This window comes from Harpia harpyja, chromosome 2 (assembly GCF_026419915.1).
Source record: "Harpia harpyja isolate bHarHar1 chromosome 2, bHarHar1 primary haplotype, whole genome shotgun sequence".
NCBI lineage: Eukaryota > Metazoa > Chordata > Aves > Accipitriformes > Accipitridae > Harpia > Harpia harpyja.
Window position 1 is genome coordinate 31,396,511 of NC_068941.1, and position 25,018 is coordinate 31,421,528.

General features: G+C 38.5%; 1 protein-coding gene across 1 annotated transcript in view; it reads left to right on the forward strand.

The window, feature by feature from the left end:
* The window catches only part of COL25A1 (collagen type XXV alpha 1 chain), a 335,707-nt gene that overhangs the window by 300,770 nt on the left and 9,919 nt on the right, over window positions 1-25,018 (forward strand). Inside the window, exons 24-34 of the mRNA XM_052774794.1 lie at window positions 799-822; window positions 2,268-2,312; window positions 3,896-3,940; window positions 4,246-4,326; window positions 5,071-5,133; window positions 6,837-6,887; window positions 7,251-7,277; window positions 12,328-12,381; window positions 17,598-17,651; window positions 18,896-18,922; window positions 19,674-19,727. Coding sequence (XP_052630754.1) covers window positions 799-822; window positions 2,268-2,312; window positions 3,896-3,940; window positions 4,246-4,326; window positions 5,071-5,133; window positions 6,837-6,887; window positions 7,251-7,277; window positions 12,328-12,381; window positions 17,598-17,651; window positions 18,896-18,922; window positions 19,674-19,727 — 525 coding nt within the window. The remainder of the gene's footprint in view (window positions 1-798; window positions 823-2,267; window positions 2,313-3,895; window positions 3,941-4,245; window positions 4,327-5,070; window positions 5,134-6,836; window positions 6,888-7,250; window positions 7,278-12,327; window positions 12,382-17,597; window positions 17,652-18,895; window positions 18,923-19,673; window positions 19,728-25,018) is intronic.

Sequence of the window (25,018 nt, forward strand, 5' to 3'; positions counted from 1 at the left end):
AAATATCCTTGCCAAATCCAGCTCAGTCCTTTCAGATGGCAAGCACCCGTTCCTAAGTCTCCTGGTGCCAAATTCTAGGGGCTCTGAGATTTCCAGGTCTCCCATAGAAGTAAATGAGAACTTTCAGTGCTCAGCACTGAGCTGTGAACTTGTGCAGAATTTGGCCTGCTGATTTAAGAAGTTGACAAGAGTTTGCAAGATCTGGGCTGCCTGTCTGGTTTTTTTTAGAATTTAGTAATAAATCATCAAGCAGCCTAGAAGCTTCAGAATAATTTAGTTACTTTGCCTTGTGCCTCCTACTCAATCTCATGTGTCAGTGGAGAATAAGATGTCTTAGTCCATCAGCAGTGAAAACTGCGATCTTAAAATTATCATCATAGTTTGAGCAAGACCCCTGCTGAGTGTAAGTGGCTTTCACTTGGAGGACCAGATACAAAATTCATGTCTCTATCGAAATTGCTCTTCAGACCTATTTTGCAGAATTTCCTAAGGGAAAAGGCAGTAGCTGCAATAGTTTAACCTTTGTAGGAACTTTTAGTCATCATTTATTTGATCTCTTAAATTGTACAAGAACCTGCAGTCTTCACCTATGTAAAATCCTGATTCTCAGAGAAGCCAAGCAGCTAATACAACAATGGGAGTTCAAAATAACCTGGTTTTTACTCTTATTTTTTGGACGCATGGTGTCTCCCAGATGCAGCATAGGTTTTGTAGAGATGATAATTGTAGAAGCAGAATAATTTATATATTTGTTCAATTCTGGTAACGGTGTCTCTTGTTAATACATTTTGCCAACAGAGGATTGCCACCCTGACTGTCACGGTAATTCCTATTGCATGACTTACTGTGTGTTGTAGAACTTCCTTGTGTGGTAGCATGTTCATAGTTCTGCTAGTTCAGGACATGCCTTCGTTGGATGTCGACCTGGTTCATCTCAGATGTATTTATTTATTTGCTTGGTGTTCCCGTAACAGACACCCCATTGTTGAAATCCATTCAACAATGGAACCGGTTCTGCTCCTGCTGAATTAATGGCAAAACTTCAGTTCACTTAAGTAAGACACCAGGAAAATACAGAACTCGATATTTCTGTAGGTACACAGATAGCTGCTTTGGAATTTTTGGCATATGTTCCCCTCTGTGTGTGTCTACATGGGAGTCAAGCGAAAACATGAAGCACGATTTGAGTACCAAACAATTTTCTATTATCAACGTTACTTTCAAGGCAGAAATTCAGTTCTTTCAAATTGGCTTGTGAAGAAACTTCATTTGGGAGTTTTCAGGCTGGATGCAAATTAATTATTTTCTGAAAAAAGGCCTCAGTTAACTATAAATAAGTAAAGCTAAGTACAAAGCCTAAGTATGAGGAATTCTCTTGTCCCATTGTATCAGATCTCAGAAATAAAGATAAATTTTCCAGCACCTGTCCCCAAAATATGTGGATGACTGAATGCTCCAGTGCTCTTACTCCAGCCAATTTCTGTGGGAGGTTTAGCCACATCAGGCCAGACACAATTTCTGAGAACACTGACACCAGCTAGGAGATGCTTATAGTATTGCAGGTTCAGCCTTCCCTTAAAGCTGCAGACTTGGTATAAACAAATAATTTTACTCTTCTTTTTGTTGCAAGTTCTTCTCTGCAAGATTGCTGTTAGTCCTGTTTTCCCATCTGTACAAGTGCTGTCTTTATATTAATGGAGGGGATTTGTAAATGTTGTTGGTTTTTTTAAAAGCATCCCCACTGTGCACCATCGAGACAAATATTTGGTACGTGACACTGTGTTCACAGCCTGAGGTAGAAATGAAAGAAATAGTTCCAACTTATTCCATGGCAATGTCACGAAGCACTGCATATTCCCAAATGCACTTAGCATCTTTTAGCAGAATCGTCTTTGCAATCAGTTGGAGATTTCTCTCGACCTTGGGTTGTTTTGGATCAGGATGCGAGGGCCGGCAAATGTGGCGGAGGTGAGTTTTGGTGTCCCTGCCATTAAGAGGAGCTTTGCCATTTCAGCAATGGGAGCAGCAGGACTTCATTATAAAATATGAGCTGTACTGTTACTTTAACATTGTTTTTTGTGGTACCCTTCTGGTCATTGAGAGTTGTCATAAATTAACAACTTGTGCATAACTGGTCTTGGTTCCCTTTGTGTTAAAAATCTAACTCATTTTGTTATGGTAGCTATATTAACATTCAGCCTGTGTTTACATGGCAAGTCCTGCAAGAATTTATTTAAAAGCTGAGGGGTTTGTATTTTTCTGTTTAGGGGCCACCAGGACCACCAGGACCCCAAGGGCTGCAAGGGCCAAAGGTGATCTTCCTTATTTTACCCATTGTATCTTAGGGGTGGAGGTATTTTCTGGTTTTTTACTGATGTGTGCATACAAGTACATGGAGCTCTCCTGTACAGCATATTTAACTGTAATTTTACCAAATATGGCATGTTTCAAACTTCGTCCTAGCCTTTTGAAATGTAGCTTTCCAGAACAGGTGCTTTGTTTAGTTGCCACACACGGATGCTCAGCTGAGAACCAGCAAAACTAATTAGTACTGAAACAGGGCAGAAGTATCTCCCCCATGGATCTGCACTGAGGCTGTTCCCCAGGACTTTGCAAAGTAGCAGCACAACCAGACAGTGGCTCCTATGCATCACTTCTGGCTGGGTGGGAATGAGGTAGGCAAAACTGTGTGCTAGGCACCACTGGCCACAGTGTGAGTGCATGTGAATGCAGCTTTTATATTACAGTGGTGCCCACCCAAATAAACACAGTATTTTCTGATGTCAGTAAAAATTAAAACATGCACATGTGGGTAGGAGCCTGGCTGCAAACCCAAGCCTGCTAATCCCACCTGGCTGGTGCTATGCGCAGTAACAGAAATGTTAGTGAGCAGCCCACACAGAGGCAATGAATACCATATGCTGCACTGTTCTATAAAATTTAAATAATAAATTTGCCTATACTTAAAAAAAAAAAAAGTGTCGCAGTTAGTGGACCCTCCTTAAATTGGTTTTAAATTAGTTGAGACAAATCTCCTATTTCTTAAATACTAGATATACCGTATCTTCTATTAGTGACTCTAAGCTCTTCCAAGAGTAAATACCTGTTGCTTCAATAACAATACTAGAGACTTCAATTTTAGGCTTCATCCAAGGGATCATATGGAAATACATCACATATACATGTTAATAGTTTTGAGAAATTGCGAGAAACCAGAATGGAATACACAGTTAAGTGTGCAGAAATGGCTTTCTGCATTAGGATCTACCCAGCATTTCTGCAGCCTGGAGTATATTGGAAAACACAAAGGAGTTGGAGTGTGGAAGAGGTTGTGTTCCTTCATATGGGTGAGCATTCTCATTCGAAATTAATGACGTAAAGCAGAATTCAACCTTACAGGAGTTTGTTTCCAGTATCAGAGTCTCTACCCATCAATGTAACTTGCTCCCTTGGAGAATGCTGTTCAGGAACCGGTCATAGGGCAATGTTGTGAACGTGAACTCCTTCACTGGGTGATTTATATTAGCCAGGGAAAGAAAACATCAAGTTTCTGTCTAACCTGCATATGTAGAGAACAATGATTCCGCATTTATTCCAGTAACTGACAAGGTTTCCATTAGATTGGGGTCTTTTAACCAGGCTTCTGAGGTTTCTTCTTTTTCCTTTCTTTTTTATGCACTTGTCTGGCCTTTATACAACCCAAAGTTTGTGTAATGGCCTAATCAGCAGGGCTATTTATTCAATATGTTGCATATAGGTATTATATATATATATGCTGTTCTTTTTGACGGAATATTCTCTGGTGGTGGTGGTGTTAATTATGGCAATTTCTCTGGCTCTTTCCTCTAACATCTGGGACAATTGGGATAATCCAATTCCATCTTATCTTTTGCAGGGTGAACCAGGATCCCCAGGAACTCCAGGAGTTGATGGGGAGCAGGTACATTATGCATAAATCATGTAGTGAAGATCATGTGAGCAACCATAGGTTATTTCAGGAGATTATTTCTGTGATCCCACATTGTAGCTTAGATTTCATAATCTAAATAATAATGATAGTAATTAATAAAGATCATTATTATGTAGCTGCATACTCTGCGGTCTAACAATGGCTGCATTTCTACATATTAATAACAAAGGTCAAGCCATAGAATGACTTACTCTGCTTATTAGGATCAAAGCTAGAATTCTGTTGGTGTGTCTGGGTTTTTTACATATGACTTGCTGAATAAGTACATATTTTAGGGTCCTAAAGGCTCAAAAGGAGATACAGGTGATCCTGGAATGCCTGGAGAAAAGGGAGGAATTGGACTGCCTGGCCTGCCAGTGAGTATGAAAAATAAATTAATTTTAGCTAAAATACTTGTATTTTTTTCTCTCTTCCACTATCAGGAGTTTCCAACAGTGCTGATAAATTGCAAATGGGACAGAAAGCACTGGGGAGGAAAATTCTGAGATTGTTCTGCAGCTAATCTAGGACGAGGTGTAAGATCGTCAGAACTTTTCATTGCTCTTACAGTCAAACAGAATATCGCTTTGGGAAGAGAGAGTTTAGTCGGCATGCTGATCAGATTTGTACCTCTCTTGAAATGTATAGCACAACTTGGGCAAGTGTAGCTTGTAGGAGAAAGGAGCTATGTTTTGAACACTTGTCAGCAATTTCAGATGACTTGGAGGAGGGAGAGAAAATGCATCAATATTTATGGGATGCATTCTTCCTATTCCTATATACATATATATGTACAAATGAAATTTCTCAGTAAAAATAGAAACAATTCCAAAAATGTATCCATAGTACAATATATCATGAATGGAGTGCCAGCTTAAGGACTTGTCGTAAATATCATGCCACAATTCATAGCTGACAATATAAAAGCATATCTTTACAGTTGTTAACAGTTATTAATAAAGTAACACCAAAATTTAAAAAAAAAAGGAATTCCATTATGTGTGCTGTATTATTCTTTTTAAAAAAATTATAATTATTTGCAAATAAATATTATCATTTCTAGATTGATTGCTAATAAGAGTAAAGCTGTTCATAAACACTGTTTTGTAATGATTTTGTAGGGAGCCAATGGTATGAAAGGCGAAAAAGGAGATGTTGGTTTGCCTGGTGCCCAAGGTCCTTCAGTAAGTCTCAGTGTGGTGTTGCAGTGAACATAGCAGTCCAGTAATTGTTCTCCAGCTTTTGATTCTGAACAATACTTAATATTCATGACTGATCTTTCCTGACATCCTTGATGGTTCCTACACTTGAACTTTAAAAACATTTTTCTTCTTTGAATAATTTGCCCTTTTGAGAATGAACGGACTTCTGGTCATAGAACTAAATACTGTTTAAGAAATTCTAGTGATATAATCCTGTTCTGTTCTATTCTCTCACTATGAACAACAGTCCTGCTCACTTCAGTGAAAGCCTTCTGGCTCTGTAATGAATCAAAAGATAAATGCTTTGCAAGATAAAATAGAGAGATAAAACTGATTAAAAAAAAAACACCAACAAAACCAGATCTCTCTCAACACCTTGTATTCTGGGGATCTCAGAAAGTCCAGTGAGAACCAGAGTAGACCGACTTCAGAGATGTCAGGAATAGGGACATGTGACCCAAGATAGAGACTAGTTTTATGAGACCAGACATTCTCCTGATTTTTCAAAGTATTGTAAAGGCATTAAAAAAAAAAAACAAAACAACAAACCAAAACACCTCCCCACGCAACACCTTTATGATATGGGTCATTAACATTATCAGGGCACAGTAAGTTAGGAACCCTCAGAGCAGAAGTTAACTACCACTACCTTGTCAGTGGTGACATGCCCTGGGTCTTTGGAGCCATAGCTCTGAGTCGTCAAAAGACATTACCCTCTGCCATCGCAGGACACGCTGGGCACCCTGTATCTCTGAGTCTCTTTCTCTGAAATGAAGATTAATTTGTTACAAATTAATTCACTAACTCATTCATCTTGTTCTGATTGTTATCCCTTGAAACAAGGCTTTCAAGTTTTCAGGAGATTTCACAGATGGTGGAATCTCTGTCTTACATTTCAAACCTCATTTTGTTACCACTGTTGCCATCACCAACAGCTAGTGTAGCAGAGGGACTGCGCATAAGTCTGGAGACCTGATTTAGCATCCCTGTTGCCACCTTGCAGGTTACAATAACAGCCCTTTGGGATTAAACCCAGGAAGAGAGGTGATATTAAACTGTAAATATCATCATGAAATTCTCTTTCATGGACTTGTTAGGAACACAGAAAACCAGCACAGAATATGCATGCACTAAATGCTGAGCAACCTGATTACCTATTTTAATGGCTTTAGGAAATTCTTGGTACAAGTGGGTTAAATGAAATAAAAGGAGAGACAAAAGGCAATTTTGAAAATATGCCAAACCCTAGCTTGAATTCAGTATCTTTTCCATTCATCAGTATTGGGGAGGAATAAAAGCATACATCATCTTCTGTTTCTGTAGATTATGTAGTACAGAGACAACTAAGGAGCACATACCATAAAATATTAAAAGTTCAAGCATCCCTGCTCAGTACTGTTTGTCTTAGATCTTTTTTTCCCCATAGTGTCTTAAAGTGTATCTTAGGCCCTAGGAATAAGAGTCAGGAGACAGGCATGCTGCCATATGGCACAGGCAAATCTAAACTTCAGGTACCCTGTCTTTCGAATCAAAATAACTCCCATTCCTAACCCCCTTTCTAGATATGCTGTCAATGTGCACCATTGCATTGCTATGTTTGTGAGTGCTTACCAACAGAAGAAGGGGCAGTCTGACTTTTGGTATTTTACTCTGCATGATTTAATGCCGTTGTTTTTTATCTGTAGATGATAGGACCACCTGGACCACCAGGGCCACATGGTCCTCCAGGCCCTATGGTAAGCTTGGGAGGAAGAGCGGGGCTAGAAAGGCCTTAAGCCCTCTTGTAATTTTAATGCCTGCTTAATAGAAGTGCTATGAGAGTATGTGGTACCATTAGAGAGGGACCTAATTTAGGACCTTTTCTGCATGTCTTAAAATTCATAGGAAGTAGAGAAACAAATTGCACCTGCAAATGTTAGTGTTAACATGCTAGTGGTCTGGTTCCTTCTCTGAATCAGGTGTTTACAGTTGCTTTACTGGCAGCTGCATTTCATCTGTGAGGACAAAAATACAGGTGCAACTTGCACCCCTACAAAGCAACAAACTCTTAAAAATTTGTGGCATATATTTGTAATGAAAAATGGTATCTTTATTTTCAGGGACCTCATGGACTGCCTGGCCCAAAGGTAAATTAATGGCTGTCTTGAATAGTCATGCTTTTGATGTCTGCAAAGTCTTGATGTCATGCTTTGTTCTTTAATGCATGCAGCTATGTTTTGTCTTATGTCTCATTTAATAAATGTTTCTGATATTCTTAAACCTTAAAGCAGATTTTAATATTAATAGATAGCTTAAAAGCTTTTTAAATTTTCTGTGATTGTTTCTGAGTAGTATTTCTCCTGAACATTGGCTGAATCCATTTTTTGTATTAATATTTGTGATGTGGCACTAAATTAGTTTCATATTTATAGGCAAGTTGCTCACCATTACACTTGCAATTGGAATTGCTTTTGAACACAAAAGCGTGTGATATGCTCAGGAAATGGAGTCAGATAAACTCTTCTTCATTTATGCTCTCTTGCATCTCCTACTTCTTCCAGTATGAATGGCCTTCACCTTCTCAAGTGCCATGTAGTTTGCTGACCAGTTCCTTCACACACTATGCAAGTTCCCCATCACAAACTCATGTGTGTATTTTCATGTTTTCCAACCTGGAATCCCTGGTCAGGCAGGTCTGCAATACTATTTGAACATTTTCCACAGCATAGTACATGAAGATACACTGTAGGGACTCTCTAAGCCCATGAAAACAGCTGAGAAGGGAGTTTTGGCAGAGTTGGAATATTTTAATTTGTGCTTTAATTCAGTAATCACCAGTAAACTAAAATTCATTGTGACATTACAGCATAGTATTCATTAGGGCCAGCAGTGTTGTCAGGCATGATCATTTTAATCACTATGGCTCCCTAATCACATGCACCTTTCTCAAAAAATAAGTAAGAGCAGGGAGGGGTTTTTTTAATTTAGTTTTTGGATTTTGTTTTGGTTTTTTTAAGGTATGAGACAGAAAATCACAGGTTTGACTCATTATGAGACTGTTTGTGTTACCTTGGCACAAGAAGCCTGAGTCATAAATCATTTTTTTAAGTCAAGTCTATTCCATCAGCACCAGCCTGCCTTACCTCAGGCTTTTGGCCTGAGACTCAGGCTTTTGTGAGATTTCTCAGGTCTGTTTCCAAAACTTCAGCGTTTTCAGTACTACTGCTCTGACAGTCACATTGAGTCAAACAGAAGAAGAATGAAGAAATGGCTACTTAGGCAGGGTGCAAAGCAGGCAGATGATGTCTGGAGTTACTTAAAGCAGTAGACTAGATTCTGTTGAGGTTTTTTTTTTTTTTTTTAAATGAATATGATATAAGGTAACATAATACATTAAAGGGAAACCTAGGAACAAGGCCATGAGGAGCAGCCCGGATGAAATACCCACATATTTCTGTTTCCCAAAAGAGGCAGGTGTGGTCAGTACTCTTTTTGACTGGGCAGCCCTCATGCTGAGGTAGTTTTTCATGACATGAGAATGATTTATTGGCAACTCCAAGCCCAACATTATACGCTTAGTGATGTTTAATGTAATAGCCTATGCATAATTTAACAATCACAACAAGACAAGTGCCATTTCTTACATTGTTTAAACTTCTCTGTATGAACACAGAAACTATGGAGCTCCCAAATAGCTTGGCATTGTATAACCTATACTGCTTCTTTTAATTTGTTACTGTTTAATTATGTATGCTTAAAGGTTTAAAATATCTTTATGTAAGATTTTGCTGCAAATTCCAGTTTGCCATAAGAAAAAATATTGCTTCCTTAAAAAATGTACTTTTCAGGAGATCCCACTGTAGAAACCTGCAGTTTTGAGGCTTATTTTTCTGAAAGTTTTCCTTCAGTTTGAATTATCTGCGTGGGATGGTTTATGGGATTTGAGGAAATTCCAAAAACCCCTCAAACTCATGCTTAATTCAAACCATCTAACTATAGTGATAATTATTAGGAAAAGATTCAAAAGAACCTGTTACTCATAAGTTTCCTTTAGTTTTTTTCACACAGATTTTAAATCTCCAGCAGACGCCTCCCAGGTGCTTTTGCCCACTACTATATCCGTATGTAAATTGCCAGGAAGCTGAGAAGGTTGAATTTGTGTCCTTGTTTCAAACTGGAATTTGCAGCCATTTCTGAGACTGGCTTCTATCCCAGCTTAAACACCCGTTATAGCACCAAAAATTTGGCATTTATACTTTTACGTTTAGGGTGAACCAGGGTTAAATGGTCTTAAAGGATTGAAGGGTGAACCAGGTCAAAAGGGTGACAGAGGGCCCCTTGGTCTTCCAGTAAGTAAAAAAACCCAACTATTCAATCTCAGTGCAAATCACAAACTTCTCTTTCTACTCCTGATGAACAACTCTGGTTTACTCAACAGCATACATAGAATATACCAGGTTAGAGCAGAGCATCAGTCTTGGTTTTTTTACCCCAAATCTGTGCTATTGTCCAAAGTAACATCCTGTAACAACCAGTGCTGTCAGGTTTTTTTTGTTATGTGTCAGTTGAAAGTGTTCAGTGTCACAAGGATGCCATCACCCCCATTACATTAGTCATATTGTTATTTAAGTGTTGTATGGTGTTTGCGTTAAAAAAGGAATCTTCCCTTTTTCCCCCATCTCTAAAGTTATTCTTCCCCTGTTTGCACTTCTGCAGTTCAAATGGAGAGGTCTAACTGAGGAAAGTTAAAAATTGGTTTAGGGAATTTTTTTTTTTCTCATTCATTAAGGATGGTGGGTTGTTTCTTTTACCTTGTTGTTTAGAAGATTTCCATTCTGAGTGTTTGGCATAAATTTTGTCTTAGAAAGAAATGAAGGACCTTAAAAATAAATTTTCATGTGGAAACAATATGGTTCTTAAAATTTAGGTTGACAAAAGAGCAAATACTTTGTGTGCTTGCTTTGTGTGCATGAAAGCACTCTGACAAGTTAGTTTTATTTTTTCCTCACAAAAAGAGTTTGGTTTTCCCTTTTTTTTTTTTTTCTTCATGTGGGGATTACTCCATGTGATTACATTGTTAATAGTAAAATGGAGGAAAAAGGCTTAGTTGACCCAAAGGAACCCAAACCCCTCTGATTAATATTTTCAAGAATTATGTGCAGGGCCTCTGGACAAGGTCAGCTTCACTGAGAATTTTAATTTATTTTGAAAAAAAAAAAAAGATCATTTTCAAGTTGACAGTTACAGCTATGTAGAGAGGGAGCTTTGGAGGTCTGAGCCAACCCCCTGAAAATGGCTAAAAGGAAGAAGAAAGTTTTGTATCTGCCAGAAATGTTTGTTCCAACCCAGAGCAAAATATGCCATTAGTTTTTCAAATGTATATAGATCTTGTCTTGCTCCTGCTTACTACTTTTTCTAAATGTCATTTTAAGGAGCAAAGTCTAAGTATTTGACTTTCTAAAAATGGCTCATTTTCACCGTTAATGAGGTTTTTTGGGGGGTTGGGTTTGGATTGGGGTTTTTTTGGCCCAGATTATTCCCTATGTCCCAAATAGTTTTGTCCCCCTAGCCCCAGCATTACTGCCAGCAGTGTTGGGATAGTCGAGCAGATCCTTCGGTGCTGCTCTGTTATTCGCATAAAATCCACCAGAGGTCAGCCCGTCCCCAAGGATGCTGAAGCAAATAGCCCGAAGTGCCGGGTGCTACCCACTTCCAGCCCTTGACTGTGCTCTGAACTGGGAGTACATTGGGAAAACAGGAAACGTGATTGTCTCCCGGGCTCTTGGAAATGAATGAAGCCATTGTAGTCAGGATCCAGATTTTGTTGGCTGCATAATGCAGTATTCTTGCACTTAAATACTTCCTATCACGGTTAACATACATTTTTCTTTCTTTGTGTAGTATAGTATTCACTATTGTCGTTATTTACAAATTAGAAAGCATGCAAGTAAATTACAAAGTAAATATTTGCGTGTTAAGGCTCAAAAACACCCTGACATCTGGTGTTTGTAGCACTCCTGTAGCTTGACGTTATTCTGGTCTAATATACTGTGATGTGAAGGCAGGGGCGGGTCAGCGAAGTTACACTAATGTGAGAATGGAATCAGGCTCTTGATGTTTTATGTGAATTTTTAACTAACATGCTGTAGTAATGTGATACCCATTCCAGAACCCTGTCACAACTTGTACTGTACGTTTGAATTATGTTTATTCATCAGCACCACTTACTAATCTCACGTTCTTGTCATTCGTGTTGTACCCATCATCCATGCTTCCACCTAACCACACAGGGAGCATCTGGCTTAGACGGAAAGCCAGGACCCCGGGTGAGTCCCTCGTCTTTCTGTGTTGCTCTTCGTTACCGAGTCCGTGTGCTTTCCAGCGGCTCCGCCGGCCACGCTCACACACTGCACAGAGGAAGGAAGGTCAAACGCCGCAGGCATTTTCCATGCTGTATAAGAGGGGGCTTTGAGCAGACTCTTAGGGCAATGTGTGTGGGAAGGAGAATGTCATTCTCTGTAGAAGGAGCTCTGAATCTTAAAGAGGCAGTTTGGTTTTGATTTTTGGTTGGACAGCTGCCTTGGTCGGGGTGCTTATTTTCCTGAGTAAGGTTAGGGATTTAGTTTACACATGAAAACATACTTGTTCAATGCTAATATGGAATCAGTGAAATGGGTGCAGACGTGTGCCGCAGGCATTCTCATATTAAACATAAATGTTAAATCGTTTGCTTCTGGTAATGATAAAGAAATTTATAAATGAAAGAAGAGTGGAGTTATGTATTTGAAGGCTTCTGTAAGATTGCCATTGATCACTATAACAGGTAAGTCCACCTGTAAGGACACTTCAATTTAAATAATAATCAATGTTTTAAAAAAAAAAAAACAACTTTGACCCTTCCATTTTTCCTGGCAAAATTTCTTTCAATATATTTAAAGTCTTTGTACGTCTGATGGCTTCCATGAATAAAGTAAAATCCAACTGGAAGAAAGATGGGTTACCTCATAACAGGAGAGCTTATAGGTGGAGTCTTGAAAGCCAAATGGATTTGTTTGGCCAGGTCCCATCACAATTAAGTCTGAATTTTCAACCATTGAAGACTGATTCCATGTTAGTTCTTGGCTAGAAGACAGCTATTAAAACTAAAGACTTGTAAGAACAAGACCTCTCTCTTACCCTCTTTGTTTCCTTTCACAGGGTGTAGATGGCCCAGTTGGTCCCCATGGCCCCGCAGGTCCTAAAGGAGACAGAGTAAGTATATGCTCTGTGTGCTTCTCTTTACAAAGCTACTGCTGCAATGGCAAAATGTCATATGGCTACTTATAGTGTGCCTAGATGTTACTAAACATAACAGTATCTCCTCTGTGTAAGGATCAGCACAGAACTGTATATGTGTTCTAGTTAAACACACATTTATCTGTTTAAGGGTTGATTTTGTAACTTACTAACTTCAGAGGAGCTGGTATTTTGTAATGACTAATCAGTAAGAAACTTACAGGATGTTCAAGTTCACGGTGCTACACAGAACATAATTTTGGTTGGTTTCATTATTTTGTCTAAACGGATTGAGAGAACAAACTGGGACAAAAGAAGATAGTGTGATCTGATTATATACGTATGCAATGGCAAAAAAACGAGTATTTCTTACCTGTTTGCACTTAAGTGTTTTTATCTTGAAAAAATTCTCTAATCTCTATAAAATGTAAACTCTTCTTCCTTTTTTTTTTTTTAAGCTTAGAAGATAGGAGCCCTCCTATTTAATTTGAAATATTCACAGTAAATTTTCTCCAATGGAAATAGGACAGGGACCTTAACCTTTAACTGTGAGCCTGTCATCTTTCACAATACGGCCATCAACTTGTACAACAAAACAAAAGATGATACCTTATACTAACTAAACCCTCCAAGGAGTTGCCAGCCTGGAATTTTGTCTCTTTGAATTTCTCACCTTAACAAAACAGCTGTGCTAAAAAGACTTCAGACTTGCTCTATTAGGGATGCAGCCATATGGCACAGGTCCAGTTAGCTTTAGGAGCAGTACATCTGAGAAAGGTATGCATGACTTGATGATTCATTTTTACAGAACTGTGTCTTGAGAAATAAATAAAAGACATGCACTGTAGTCCAAAATAGGAACAGTAGACTGTAGTTACTACTCAGGCTAGTTAACTGTCTGAAGGACTTGGGTATTTTTCCTTTTTTCCTAGGGGATTACAGATTCAAGTCTTTTTTTCAACTAGGACATAACTTTTTTTTCTATCAACTCTGTGAACATAGTTGAACATCATCTTCTGAACTTCAGGAAATAATTTAGATGAGATATACATGCAGAAGCATATATAAATACTGTACATTTCATTCTTGCATTACGAACCTTTATCTTGAAGGATCTGCCTATGTACTACCGGTTGAAATTTCTTTCAAAAACCATGTGCTATAATGCAAACTATTCGTCTAATGTATGGAAGATAACTATAATTGGTTTTTATTATGAAAGTATCTGAGGTCATAATAAGTCATACAGCTGGTTCTAGAATCAGGCCTACCATGGCTGTTGACAAGTAGTAGTTACAAAGGGGATAGGAACTTCTGTGATGTAAATTGGTTCAATAATTGCATGAGCACAGAGGGACAGATTTGAAAAAATATAGAAACTAAGGTGTACAAGAAATTCCTGCACACCTGCCATTTTCTGTGTAGCTAAATGAATGGGAGGAAGTTCACAAGAAAGATGGAAGGTTTTTTTCCAAGCAATCAACTAGCAAGATTATTGCTGTAATTGTTCATTTAACTATTCAATACTGTTTGGGAGAAGTTGTTTGTAGCATAATTATCTTAACAGGTGTCTGGCATTAATATATGTCTCATTATCTAAATAACAAATCACGTGCTTTTAATGCAGATTTACAACTTGCATTTGCAACTGATGAACTTGTTTATGTGAAAGCAGGAGGAAAACTTTTTTGCCTGCAGACTTCATACTTTGCCTTTTAATTAAAAATGGTGCATAGTGCCACTGCTCACTATCACTGGACAGGATCACATTTTTTCCATACTGATATGAAAAACCTTGGGCCAATATTAACCTAGATGGGCACTAGGGATTCCTAACATGAAACATAACCACATTCTTAAATCCACATTATTTAAAATTTGGAAAGACAATCTCACTTTAAGACAATAAATGTAAAATGCTGGTCACTATATATTTATGTCTCCTTAAAAGTTAAGGAAAGCAAGTATAATCAAACTGAAGCCTAGTGATTTCTTATATAGAAATCATGGATTCATTTTTGCATAGACTGCATTTGAGGCAATGCTGAATTACTCTTCTTAGGTAGGACAGACTGTTGTGCAAATTACGGTTGGTTAGTTTGTTTCCAATTTAGCTATTTAATTAAAATAGAAAATATCACAGTCCTTATACAAAACTTATTTAGATGGCAAGAAAGTAGACCAGGAAAACAGTGCATGTCACTAGAAAATAGGAAAACATGAATTTTAGAACAAATGCGCTATTAACTCACTGTGTGAGCTTAACCGTGTAATTTTCTCTCTAAACTTTAAACTGTTCATTGATTATTAAAAGCTAACACAGGATTTAACACTTCCTGAAGTATGATACTGGTGAACATTCCAATACTGTGGTTTTGTGCATTTCTTTTGGTAGAAACAGAAATTGTAATTAACAGTGTGAATTAATACCATTTATTAGGCTGGTGTTTTACAGTTGTTAATAAATTCTTTGGCTATTGAAAATACCATTTTGCTAGGTGCTTAGAGAGCTTTTACTGAGACCATCTTCATTAACTGGAGGAGTTGATCATAATAGGCCTCTGAATCTGGCTGTGTACCTATTAATCTCTCTAATATATTGTCTTGAGAGAAAATAGAGAACATTGGTAAACAGATAAACATCTTAAACTACTACTAGTGAAAGGGGACATGTAAACCTGAAGGGTAACGACAGGCATAATGTGTATCCAACTCGTCCATCTAAAAGAAGCTGAAAGACAAAATTAATGAAACGCTAATTTCCTGAAACTCTTGTCTTGATGGCAAAGACCGGGTTTTGAGCTTGGGTTTGGCTCTCAGATGTGTAGCCCGTGCAACACTGTCATCACTACACATGTTCTGTACTGGGAGGGAAAGTGCATTCTCTTTAATTTGGTTAAAATGTTTGTCACCATGGCAGTGTTATGAAATCTCCGTATCAGTCTTACTGGAGACACCATTTATGCAGCGTTATTCATGCAAATGGTAGTCCATATTCACCCATGATTCAGGAGACTGAGTGACATAGGAGGCAAAAACAAAGGCTATGGTTTCTGTGTTTTGGGCACTGATGAATTGTCTTACAAAAAGATATCAAAAACCTTCTTCAAGTTTGCGAATGTCTGTTTCCCTGAAGGAAATGCTTTATCGTGATGGCTGAGGGCAGTATGCCCGTGACAGTCCATCAATCTTATATAATCCATAAACATTCAGGACCTCATCTGATATTCCAAACACATTTCAGCATGTGCTTTGTATTGGAGGCAAAAAAATTGTGAGATACATTTCTCTAAATATATTCTTACATAACAGATGAGATTATTTCCTAAACTGATACATTGAGTATCTTTATGTCTACCATATGCTTAGCAACATTATAGGCCTATCCTGAGAGGACTTTGTACAGTCGTCTTTGCTGTTGAAGATTTAAGAAAAAGATACTTAACTAGTCTTGATATATTTCAAGTATTGATCAAACAGTTATATACATAGGTCAGCACATTAGTTTCTTCTCAGCAGAAAGTTTTAAAGCTGCAAGGGATTTACTGTTTTGAAAATCAGCTGTTACTTCCCAATATGTCCTATTGTTCTGCAAGGTCATCCAGCCTAAGTGCTGCTCAGAAATGGCTGGACATTAACAGAATCCAGAAAGATCACACATTACACATCTAATCACCACTAGACTGAAGTGAGTATAGACAGTGTCCACCTATGTAAAAATATGAAATATCTAAAATAAATCAACTGTCAGTTACTCTGACAAAATCCTTACTGCTGTGATTATTCAACAACAGGATCAGACTCAGTTTATTCTGGTGCCTGCTTTTTTGTATTATCCAGTCAACAAAATTGAGACTTAGGAGCCCGTTTTCAGAGCTGTGCTAAGGGACTTGGCTGTGCTGATGATCACTGCTATTAATTAAGCACCCATCTACATCTCTGTCTTGTGCTTTTAATAATAATCAATTAACAATGAGTAGTAAATAACCCAGGTTTTTAGAGGATCTCGTATACAGAATTGTCTCGAGCTTAAGTGCAGCAATTGCTAGGATGAAACACAGTATTTCTGTGTGCCAGGAGCCTTGCACAAAGCCTTGCATTAGGTTAAGTTAAGGAAAGGAGGCAAAGAAGGGATCCAAATAACCCTACGTAACAAATCCAAAGTAGGAGCTCTGAAAACTGGAGGTGGTCAGGACTTTTTTTTTTAATCTCATCAACACTCTGAGCAGTTTAGTTCTCTCAAGAGAGTATGGCTTTTCTGCTGAACTGTATTCAGAAGAAACAGCACCACAGTCTGAAACAAGACTGCTGCCCGCACCTACTTACCAGCCCTGCCTCACTGACAAGCTCACAGAGGGCTGTGCTCGCAGCTACATGGGCTAATGTTGGCTGACTTGGGAAGTTTAACTCCATATCAATCGTGATGAAGAACAACTGGAGAGCAAAGATGATTGCTACTGTCAGCCTGAAATCTGTCACCTTGAAACTTCATTTCACTTGGAAAAGTTTTCTCTATATTAAACTTGCAAAATTATTTCAGTAGCATCCCTCTGGAAACTGGTAATTTTTCCATAGATTTTAGTGCAGCATGACATCAAACTACTGGAGTAATCTCTGTACTTGTTTGTCTTGCACATTAATACAGTTGTGATTTAATAAACCAGGGTATTTACGTCACTAATCTAGAATCCAATAGAGCAGTTAGCAACATAGTACAGTGCATGGGATAATCTTCACAATGTCACTTTTAATAGCATTGCCTGCATAAATACAAGCTTTGATTGACACATTATTTTTGCTTGTCACTGTGTTGCATCTCAGCTGCTGTGCTGGAGCTTGATGCTGTATATCCTCAGTTGTCATTACAACACTGAATTTTTACTGAGTGTGATGTTGCAGCTGTTACAAGCTTAAAATTTAAATTGGTGCAAGTTCAGTTTGAAAAATATTTTCAGTTACTAATGGATTTAAAAACAAATGTAGTATCATATATCCGAAAGCTCATTTTGCCTAGAAACTAGTACACACCTTCTCTTCTCCCCCTGAATCATTTGATAAAAATAAACAAGTGTGGATATTTTTCACTCAAAAGATTTAGGAATGCATAACTTTAACCTAAAGCACTTGGTAGAGATTATTTCTATCTAAGATAGACAATGGTTTTGTTTGCTTCTTCTGTAATCTTTTCTTAGGGTGAAAAGGGAACTGTAGGTGACCCTGGACCCAGAGGACCATACGGCTTGCCTGTAAGTTGCACGTAGTTTGTACACATCGTGCTTTTCATCACGCCTTGATTAAACGTTGTGTGCTTTATGACTGCTTTTCACCTAGCAATACAATTATTTGGAAAAGGCAAAGATAGATAATAATCCCTGACAGTGCAAGGTCACTGGTCTGTATGGCAGACTTAGAATCCTACCCATGCACGTGGTCATGCAAAAGTAATGAAACAGACCTGACATGAACCAGCAAGAGAGAGGAAATCCAGAATGCGAGTGCTCCTGTTTCTGCAGCCTGTGGCCATCAGCTGTCTGGGGACCATGCAAGAGTGGCAGGAGGTCAGGATGAACAGTGGAAAGGTGTGATTTTCTTAATGTCAGTAAACTGCTTGGATTTCCGTGCTGCAAGGCTACTTCACCATTATATTTTTGTTTTGTTTGACGCTTCAGAGTCCAGTTTTGTTTTAATTTCTGTGATGTGTGCTCAGAAGCAATTTCAGAAGTTCATTGTTGATCATTCATAGGTGGAGATGGTATGCTTTAAATCAACATTTAAATGATATCATCCGTTTCTAAAATATGAGTGAGAAGTTCCTTTGGCCTAACAAGGATAGCCCAATAAAATCAGCTGACTTACTCTGTTTACTTTGCTGATAACTGGGTCAGGTGTGTACACATACATGTCTGTTCCATACTTTGACACAAGAAAAGCCATGTAAATGTGCTTAGCCAGGCACAACCAGCCTTTGCAAGAGACTTGCGATGTTTCCATACCCTCTCTAGTCTAATCTGTTTGATTAATTAATTTAAGCTGGAATACAGACTCATGGTTTAATTGGATCCATTTAATTGGATCAGGAGTCAATGACTAGAGACAGTTTTCAGGCTCCGTGGAGTGTTAAATTAGCTTGCAGTGCATGTTTATCTGAGGGTCACTTTTGTGAGTTAAATTAAAAAAAAAAATCCAATTTCTGTTTCCCCTTCCTGTGAACTAAAAATGAAAAATGATAGGCTTTCTGTATTTTTAGCTTGCTCCTGGAATCTGCGTACAAACATAATTTTACAGTCAAGCAAAATTTTACAGTCAAGTTATCAGTTCCTGGAAATGTTAAACACTGACAGAAATGTCCTTCACTAACGGCAATGCTGTGTGTACAGCCTTAGCAACATGGGGTACCACTGTATAGAGGGATCGCAGAAGTCGGGCATCCAGGCGGCTGATGGTATCACAGCTTAGGGACACTAACGTAGTTTATATGGTTCTTTGGCAGGGCAAAGATGGCGAGCCTGGCCTTGATGTAAGTAATATGTATGACCAATACACTCTTAATGGTAGGTAAGCGTCTTTCAAGAAATAGCTTACTGAGTGTTATACCTTTGTTTCCATTTAGTGTGCATGCAGTACATACAGAGAGTGTGCATAATGCTGCATTTGCTCTGTCTCTGTGATAAAGAGGACAAAGATTATGCAATATACGGCCCTTATCGACAGACCCCATCAGATATAGTACTTAGTAATACAAGTAGTTGGTCCTTTGGAACTCAATAGGCTGAAAAACTGTGCTTGGTAAGAAAATATTCAGACTTGTGACTCAGCTGTAGAAGCACAAGGACTCACTAACATCTGGTTAAGTAAATTTATCCTAATTAAAGAGAATAATTCCATAACCTGTAAGGGATACATTTCAAAATATAGGCTCTCTTTTCGGCATGCTAAAAAGACTTACTGAAAGCCTTTTCCTCTAGTCCTACACTGAAACCTCAAACTTGGAGGAGTCTTTTCCAGAATGTACATATGCTACACAGCATGGACTATTGCCATTTTGAGTGATATGATTTCTTTCTATTGCTGGCAAAATGACTCTACCAAACACTATGACTTACTTGTCTCACAGGCTCTTGTGCGCATGCATGTGTGCACACATAACACACATATACATACAAAGCATGTAGTGAAATCATCTTTTTTTATGTTTTCCAAGAGTATTTGAAAGCTTAACCTGCATGTGACTAAAAGTCGACCTATCTTTGTCCATTTTGTTTTTATAGGGTTTCCCCGGTCCTCGAGGAGAAAAGGGTGATATAGGAGAAAAGGGAGAAAAGGTGACCACAGTGTTATTAACTGTTGCTTGATTCCTCAGCCTAGTCAGTTCTGCTGTCTTTATGCTATAAATTGCCCCATTAAAACTTATCTTTGTTTCTACTGTGTGCCAAAAGGCAGGTCACAGATACACGCTAAGCAAAATCATGAAAACCCACAAAAATTTAGGCACAGAACTAGTGATATCAACATGTCCTAAAGCACAGCTTGTTTTTAGACTGATTTTCTCCAATCCATCCTACACTTGCTGAAAATCCTTGTCAGCCTGAAATTTTTAATGCAGACATCACTGAAATGTGTCATTGTGGTAGTAATTTTATACTGAAGACCCCAGCTCTGTTCCTTGGCAGTATTTGCAGTATAACTGTTGATCCTAGTGTACCATGCCTGTACACACTACCTGTCCCACACCAAATGGATAAGGACAGGAACTGTTTCAATTTTTATTTTTGGCAATGTGTCTTGTGGATTTAAATTGAATCATATATTCAACTGTTCTGGTAAACCAGCTAGACAGTGAAGTTAACAGAAATAGCCTAACTTCATTTTCACTGTCCAGACGCAGTGACTTGGAAATATGTTTAGTAAAAAGCAATTTAGGACTAAATGCATGCAGAGAAAGCTCATGAGCAAATCTATCCTATTTCTAATCAACACAGAACCCAGTTACTAAAACTGCTGAATTAGCACTCACAGCAAGCCACTTTTATATAAAAGTCCATACACACAGCCCGTGATTTTTCTAGTTCAGATTTTTGTCTAGCTAACATGTACAGGGTTATACCAGGTCCACGTCCCATCATGGTTTCTTAAACAAGAAGCAGGGTTAAAAAGTCACCATGGCTGTTTGAATTCACCTCCTTTTCTTGATACTGTCAGGCAAAACAGTTCCCAATGCATTGGTAAGGGTACTATGGAATGTATCCTTCCCTTCTGTCCCTTGTTATAATGCTTATTTTGAGCTCAGAGATCACTGGTAAGGCACTGATTTGGCAGAACAACTGTTGCTTAAGCAGGTGCTCTATGAATATTATAAAGGCAGGGTCTGACCTGGCAGAGTAATCACAATGAATGGCGAGCTCTTGCTTGCTGTGAAAGACTACAGGTCCGTCTGTCACAAGCGAACAGCTTTTCTTTTTGAGAGCAGTTATCAGTAGAAAGGTGTAACTGATAACTGCCAGCTCTGATAGATGACTGGCAAAATGGCCAGCCTGTGCTAAGTGGGAGTTACAGTAGGTGCCAAATGGAATGAGCTTAACAGTATGTTCTCATACTGGGATGCATTAGAAGGGTTGCGTCCAGAAGATTAAAATAAGTTATTACCCCTCTTTAATCAATCCTGGTGAGGTTGCTTGAATACTGCAGATGGTATTTTGATCCTCCCAGTTCAAGAAAAAACTGAGAAATTTGAGAGGAAGGCGGCTACCAAGCTGGCAGGGGCCTGGGGCATACGCAACCAATAGAAAAGGTTAAAGGAGGTGGACTGGCTTAGTCTGACGAAGAGGAGGCCAAACTACTTGAAGGGGAGATACAAAGATGATGGAGCAAAACTATTCTAGGTAACGGCAAATGGGAAAAGACAGGACCACAAGCTGCTCCTGGGGGGTTCAGAGTGGCTACTAGGAAAACCTTGTTTGCTAGAAGGGCAGCATGGCACTGGGACAGTTTACCCAGAGAGGTAGCTGAACCCATGGAGGACTGCAGGACCTGGTCTGGTCTGACCTGATCTAGGGTCAGGAATCGTCCTGCTCAGGCGGGGAGGTTAGACTAGGCGACCTCCAGAAGTCTTTTCCAACCAGACCTTCTGAGTCTGTGTTTCCATGTACAGCTAGAGATAGGCAGACAAAATACAGGAAGAAAAGCTGGAAAGCTGGTAAAATAGTTGACTTCTATAAATATGATATCATGTGAAAATGGAACAGCTGAGATTCTTGCCCTCAGGATGTAAAAATATTTTAATGTCCCAGAGTCCAGCATGCTGCTTTTGGGTATTAGTTCATTACTCCCAGAGACTGACTAAATAGCTCAAACACAGGACCTCCAGTTGCAAGAGGGCGAGGGAATTGTGTGTGGCCACAAGGCACGGTCAGGCCCTTTTTGGAGTTCAGTTGCGATTCAAGCTTCCTGTGGAGCCTTGTTCTCTTGGGCTGCAGGACAGGCACTCTAGTCCCTCATCCCCCTAAAAATTCAGCAACAGGCGAAACCTGTTTCTTGAGGAGAATGCATGGGATAAAGTACTTAGCAAGTCTGACAGATATTTCAGAAACCATTTTATCGTCTGGGCTTTCAGATTAAGAGGATTGCCAGGAAGTCTGTAGAGTAAAAATGAAGATGGAATCTCTGCCTTAAAAATTCTCAGAATATTCAAAGAAAATTAGAAGGCAAAGGAAGGTCTTTCTTGGTGAAAAATCAGGGAAGATATAGTTGAGAACTCCATGAAACAGACTTCTGTTGCACAGTTTTGACACATTTTTTCCAGAAATGAGGGAATACTTGTATCTTGCAAGTAAACTGGTTTCACCAAAACCACCTTAGCTGCATCAATAGTTCCTTTTCCAAATGGAAGGCTAACTCTCAAAAGACACAAAGTAATGCAATTAATAGAAGCTTTCATTATAACAAATTTTCTCTGCTCTGATGTTTTTCCTTAAGTAAATTACTAATTATCTATGACCAAATTGGTGTAACAGCACCCATTTCAATAGCGATAAAGCAGTTTACAAGTTGAGCATCCAGCTTGTGATTTCTTGGGTTTTAAATATTCCCTACAGTATTGGCTGTTAGACTGACATCGCAGAAGTTGAGATTAGCGAGTTTCTAGTTAAGAAACTTAATTCAAATTGCACTGCAAAAATATATATCATTACAAACATTCTATTGAGAACCAGTGACGCTTGTTTTTTTCACAGACATGCTACAATAGGCAGGGAATAAATCTTTACTTCTTCAGTTTGAGATGAGTCCTAGACTGATGATCTTTATTTTAGCCTGTCAGTAGTTTTGCTACAGTGAAAGCAAGTCAGTGTTTGCATTATAATGTCTGCTTAACTTGGCTGTAAAAATAATTTTTAAAAGTGTTCTAGCTGTAATTACTGATATAAAATTATAGTCCAGGAGCACTCAGCACAAAAAAAGTTTGTACAATTTCAAGTTGTATGAATAGGAAAAAAAAAAATCCTTTTAAAAAGGAATAACCTTTAACAAAAGGTAGAGATTGTGTTGTGGGGAGAGGGAGGGAAGGGGGGCCCTGATCCCAAATGTGCAGTTGTGTCTCTTATTATAAATATTGACAGAGGAGTATGATGTATCACAACAGTGGCTGGAAAGGCCACTGGTTTTCCGCCTGGGAGAAAAAGGCCCATCCTTTCCCCCTACACTCTGCATTGATGAAAATCTGTGCATGTGAGGATTGGAGATTGTTCCAACCATAACAGTGTTACAGAAGTGCCACAACTATGTATTTCTCTAGGCACTGAGGAAGGGCAGGAAGGAATTTTTTTTAATCTTCATCAGCTGTAGATTCTCCGTATCTTCTGTGGATCTCTATAGTTCAGGCTAAGGAGGTGAAGATTAAGAGACAAGAACTCAGTCTGTGCAAAAAGTAGTAAAGTACTCAGGAAATCCAGACTATTCTCTACTCAGATGACTGCTGCATTGGTTTGAATAAGATCATGGGTTTGCCCTGCAAAACTGGAAGTTTAAATAGTTATCTTATGACTTTTAACACAACAAGTTAAAGAAATATGAGTCCTAAAGATATAGAAAAGAGTCAGAAACCAAACTGTTCTGTCCATTTTCAGAATTATTTTTGGAGTATGTCCATGTTCTGTGCTTGCATACACTCACAGCAAATATATTGGTGTTACATTGAGCACAAATAACATGAGATTTGACACTGAAACTGTTGGGCTTCTGTGCTACTCTGTCATGTTTGTAGGTTTCAGATGAAAACTTAGCCAATTTACAGTTCCTGACTCGTGGGGATTGTTTTACATCACAATCTTGTAATTTGGTAAAGAAGGGTAACGTTTGGGTTGCTGTTTTCCTAATATTGTCCTGTGACTTTTTGGCACACAGAAAAGATAGACAAGAAACTTTGTTCCAATCGTGTCATGAATGCAGTATGTTTTGTTCATGGAAAAGATATTTTCATTTGAAAGTGTCAAGTATGCTATGATATTAAATGAATAATGTGCTTGCCTTCCTTTTTAAAATATGATATAGCTAATTATTTTTTAATTGTGTAAAAATGGTTTTTCTCTCTTGTTAATGGATTAAGTCTTTCTGTACTGGTGTGGAACTAGTTAAATGTCTATTTACTATGCTTCACCAAAATCCATCTGTCTTTCCAAAGGGGCATTCCTTCCTTCTCCTTCTACCTTCATTCCTTACAATTCCTCTGTCTTTTTTACCCTTTTCCTCACAAATTAAATCCTCCCAATAGCCACAACCTCACTTGCTGGTTCTCCAATGTCATACTAATTTTCCTATGACTATTTTTCCCATTTCTTTGTGATATTCCTGATTTACTCATCCTTCCTATCCCATTTTTTACAATCCTAGTCCAATTTGTTTCATTTTTTTTAACAGAACCTTTTTTGATTTTTGTGAAATTGAGAGCAAACCTGAAACTCATTTACCATTGTGATCACCTGGTGTGAAATCAATTATAAAATGAACGCTCTAAAGATCTTACACTGCTTGAAGGTGAGGTCATCTTTGCAGGTAGCTTTGTTGAGGGGAGTCAACTCATTTCCATGAGTAATGAAAGCATTGGAAGTTTTACATTTAAAAAGAAAACTCTGTGTGAAATCAAAGGACTGAATTTCAGTAAAATAAGAAGATGAAACTTTGCCTGCAGTAGAGAGAACATTTAAATGTTGGAATATTTAAATAAAGAATCTAATTATAATTTCTGACTACTTTATGATACCAAGACATTATGAAATCATTGAAAGTGTTACAGCACCTCTCCATCAAGCAGTTCGAATGTTTTGATTCCTGTAACAGGGTTTGAAATGGTCGTGTTGTATTTGGAGTGACAGGAGTGCACCCTCAGTGATGTCTGTGGGTGTCTGTGGACACCACTGAGAACAGGATTTGTCCCAAACTCTTAGCAGAGTGCAAAGGGTCACTTCAGCAAAGGATGCTCCAGGCCAAGTTCACCCTTGACATGACACCATGGAGGTCGATAGAATTTAGCTAGAGACCAGCTGTCCCTGCGAAGCATCCATGCCACAGGTCTTTTTTAGAGAGACTATGCCGATGTACTCTGCTTTTGCAAAGTTACTTC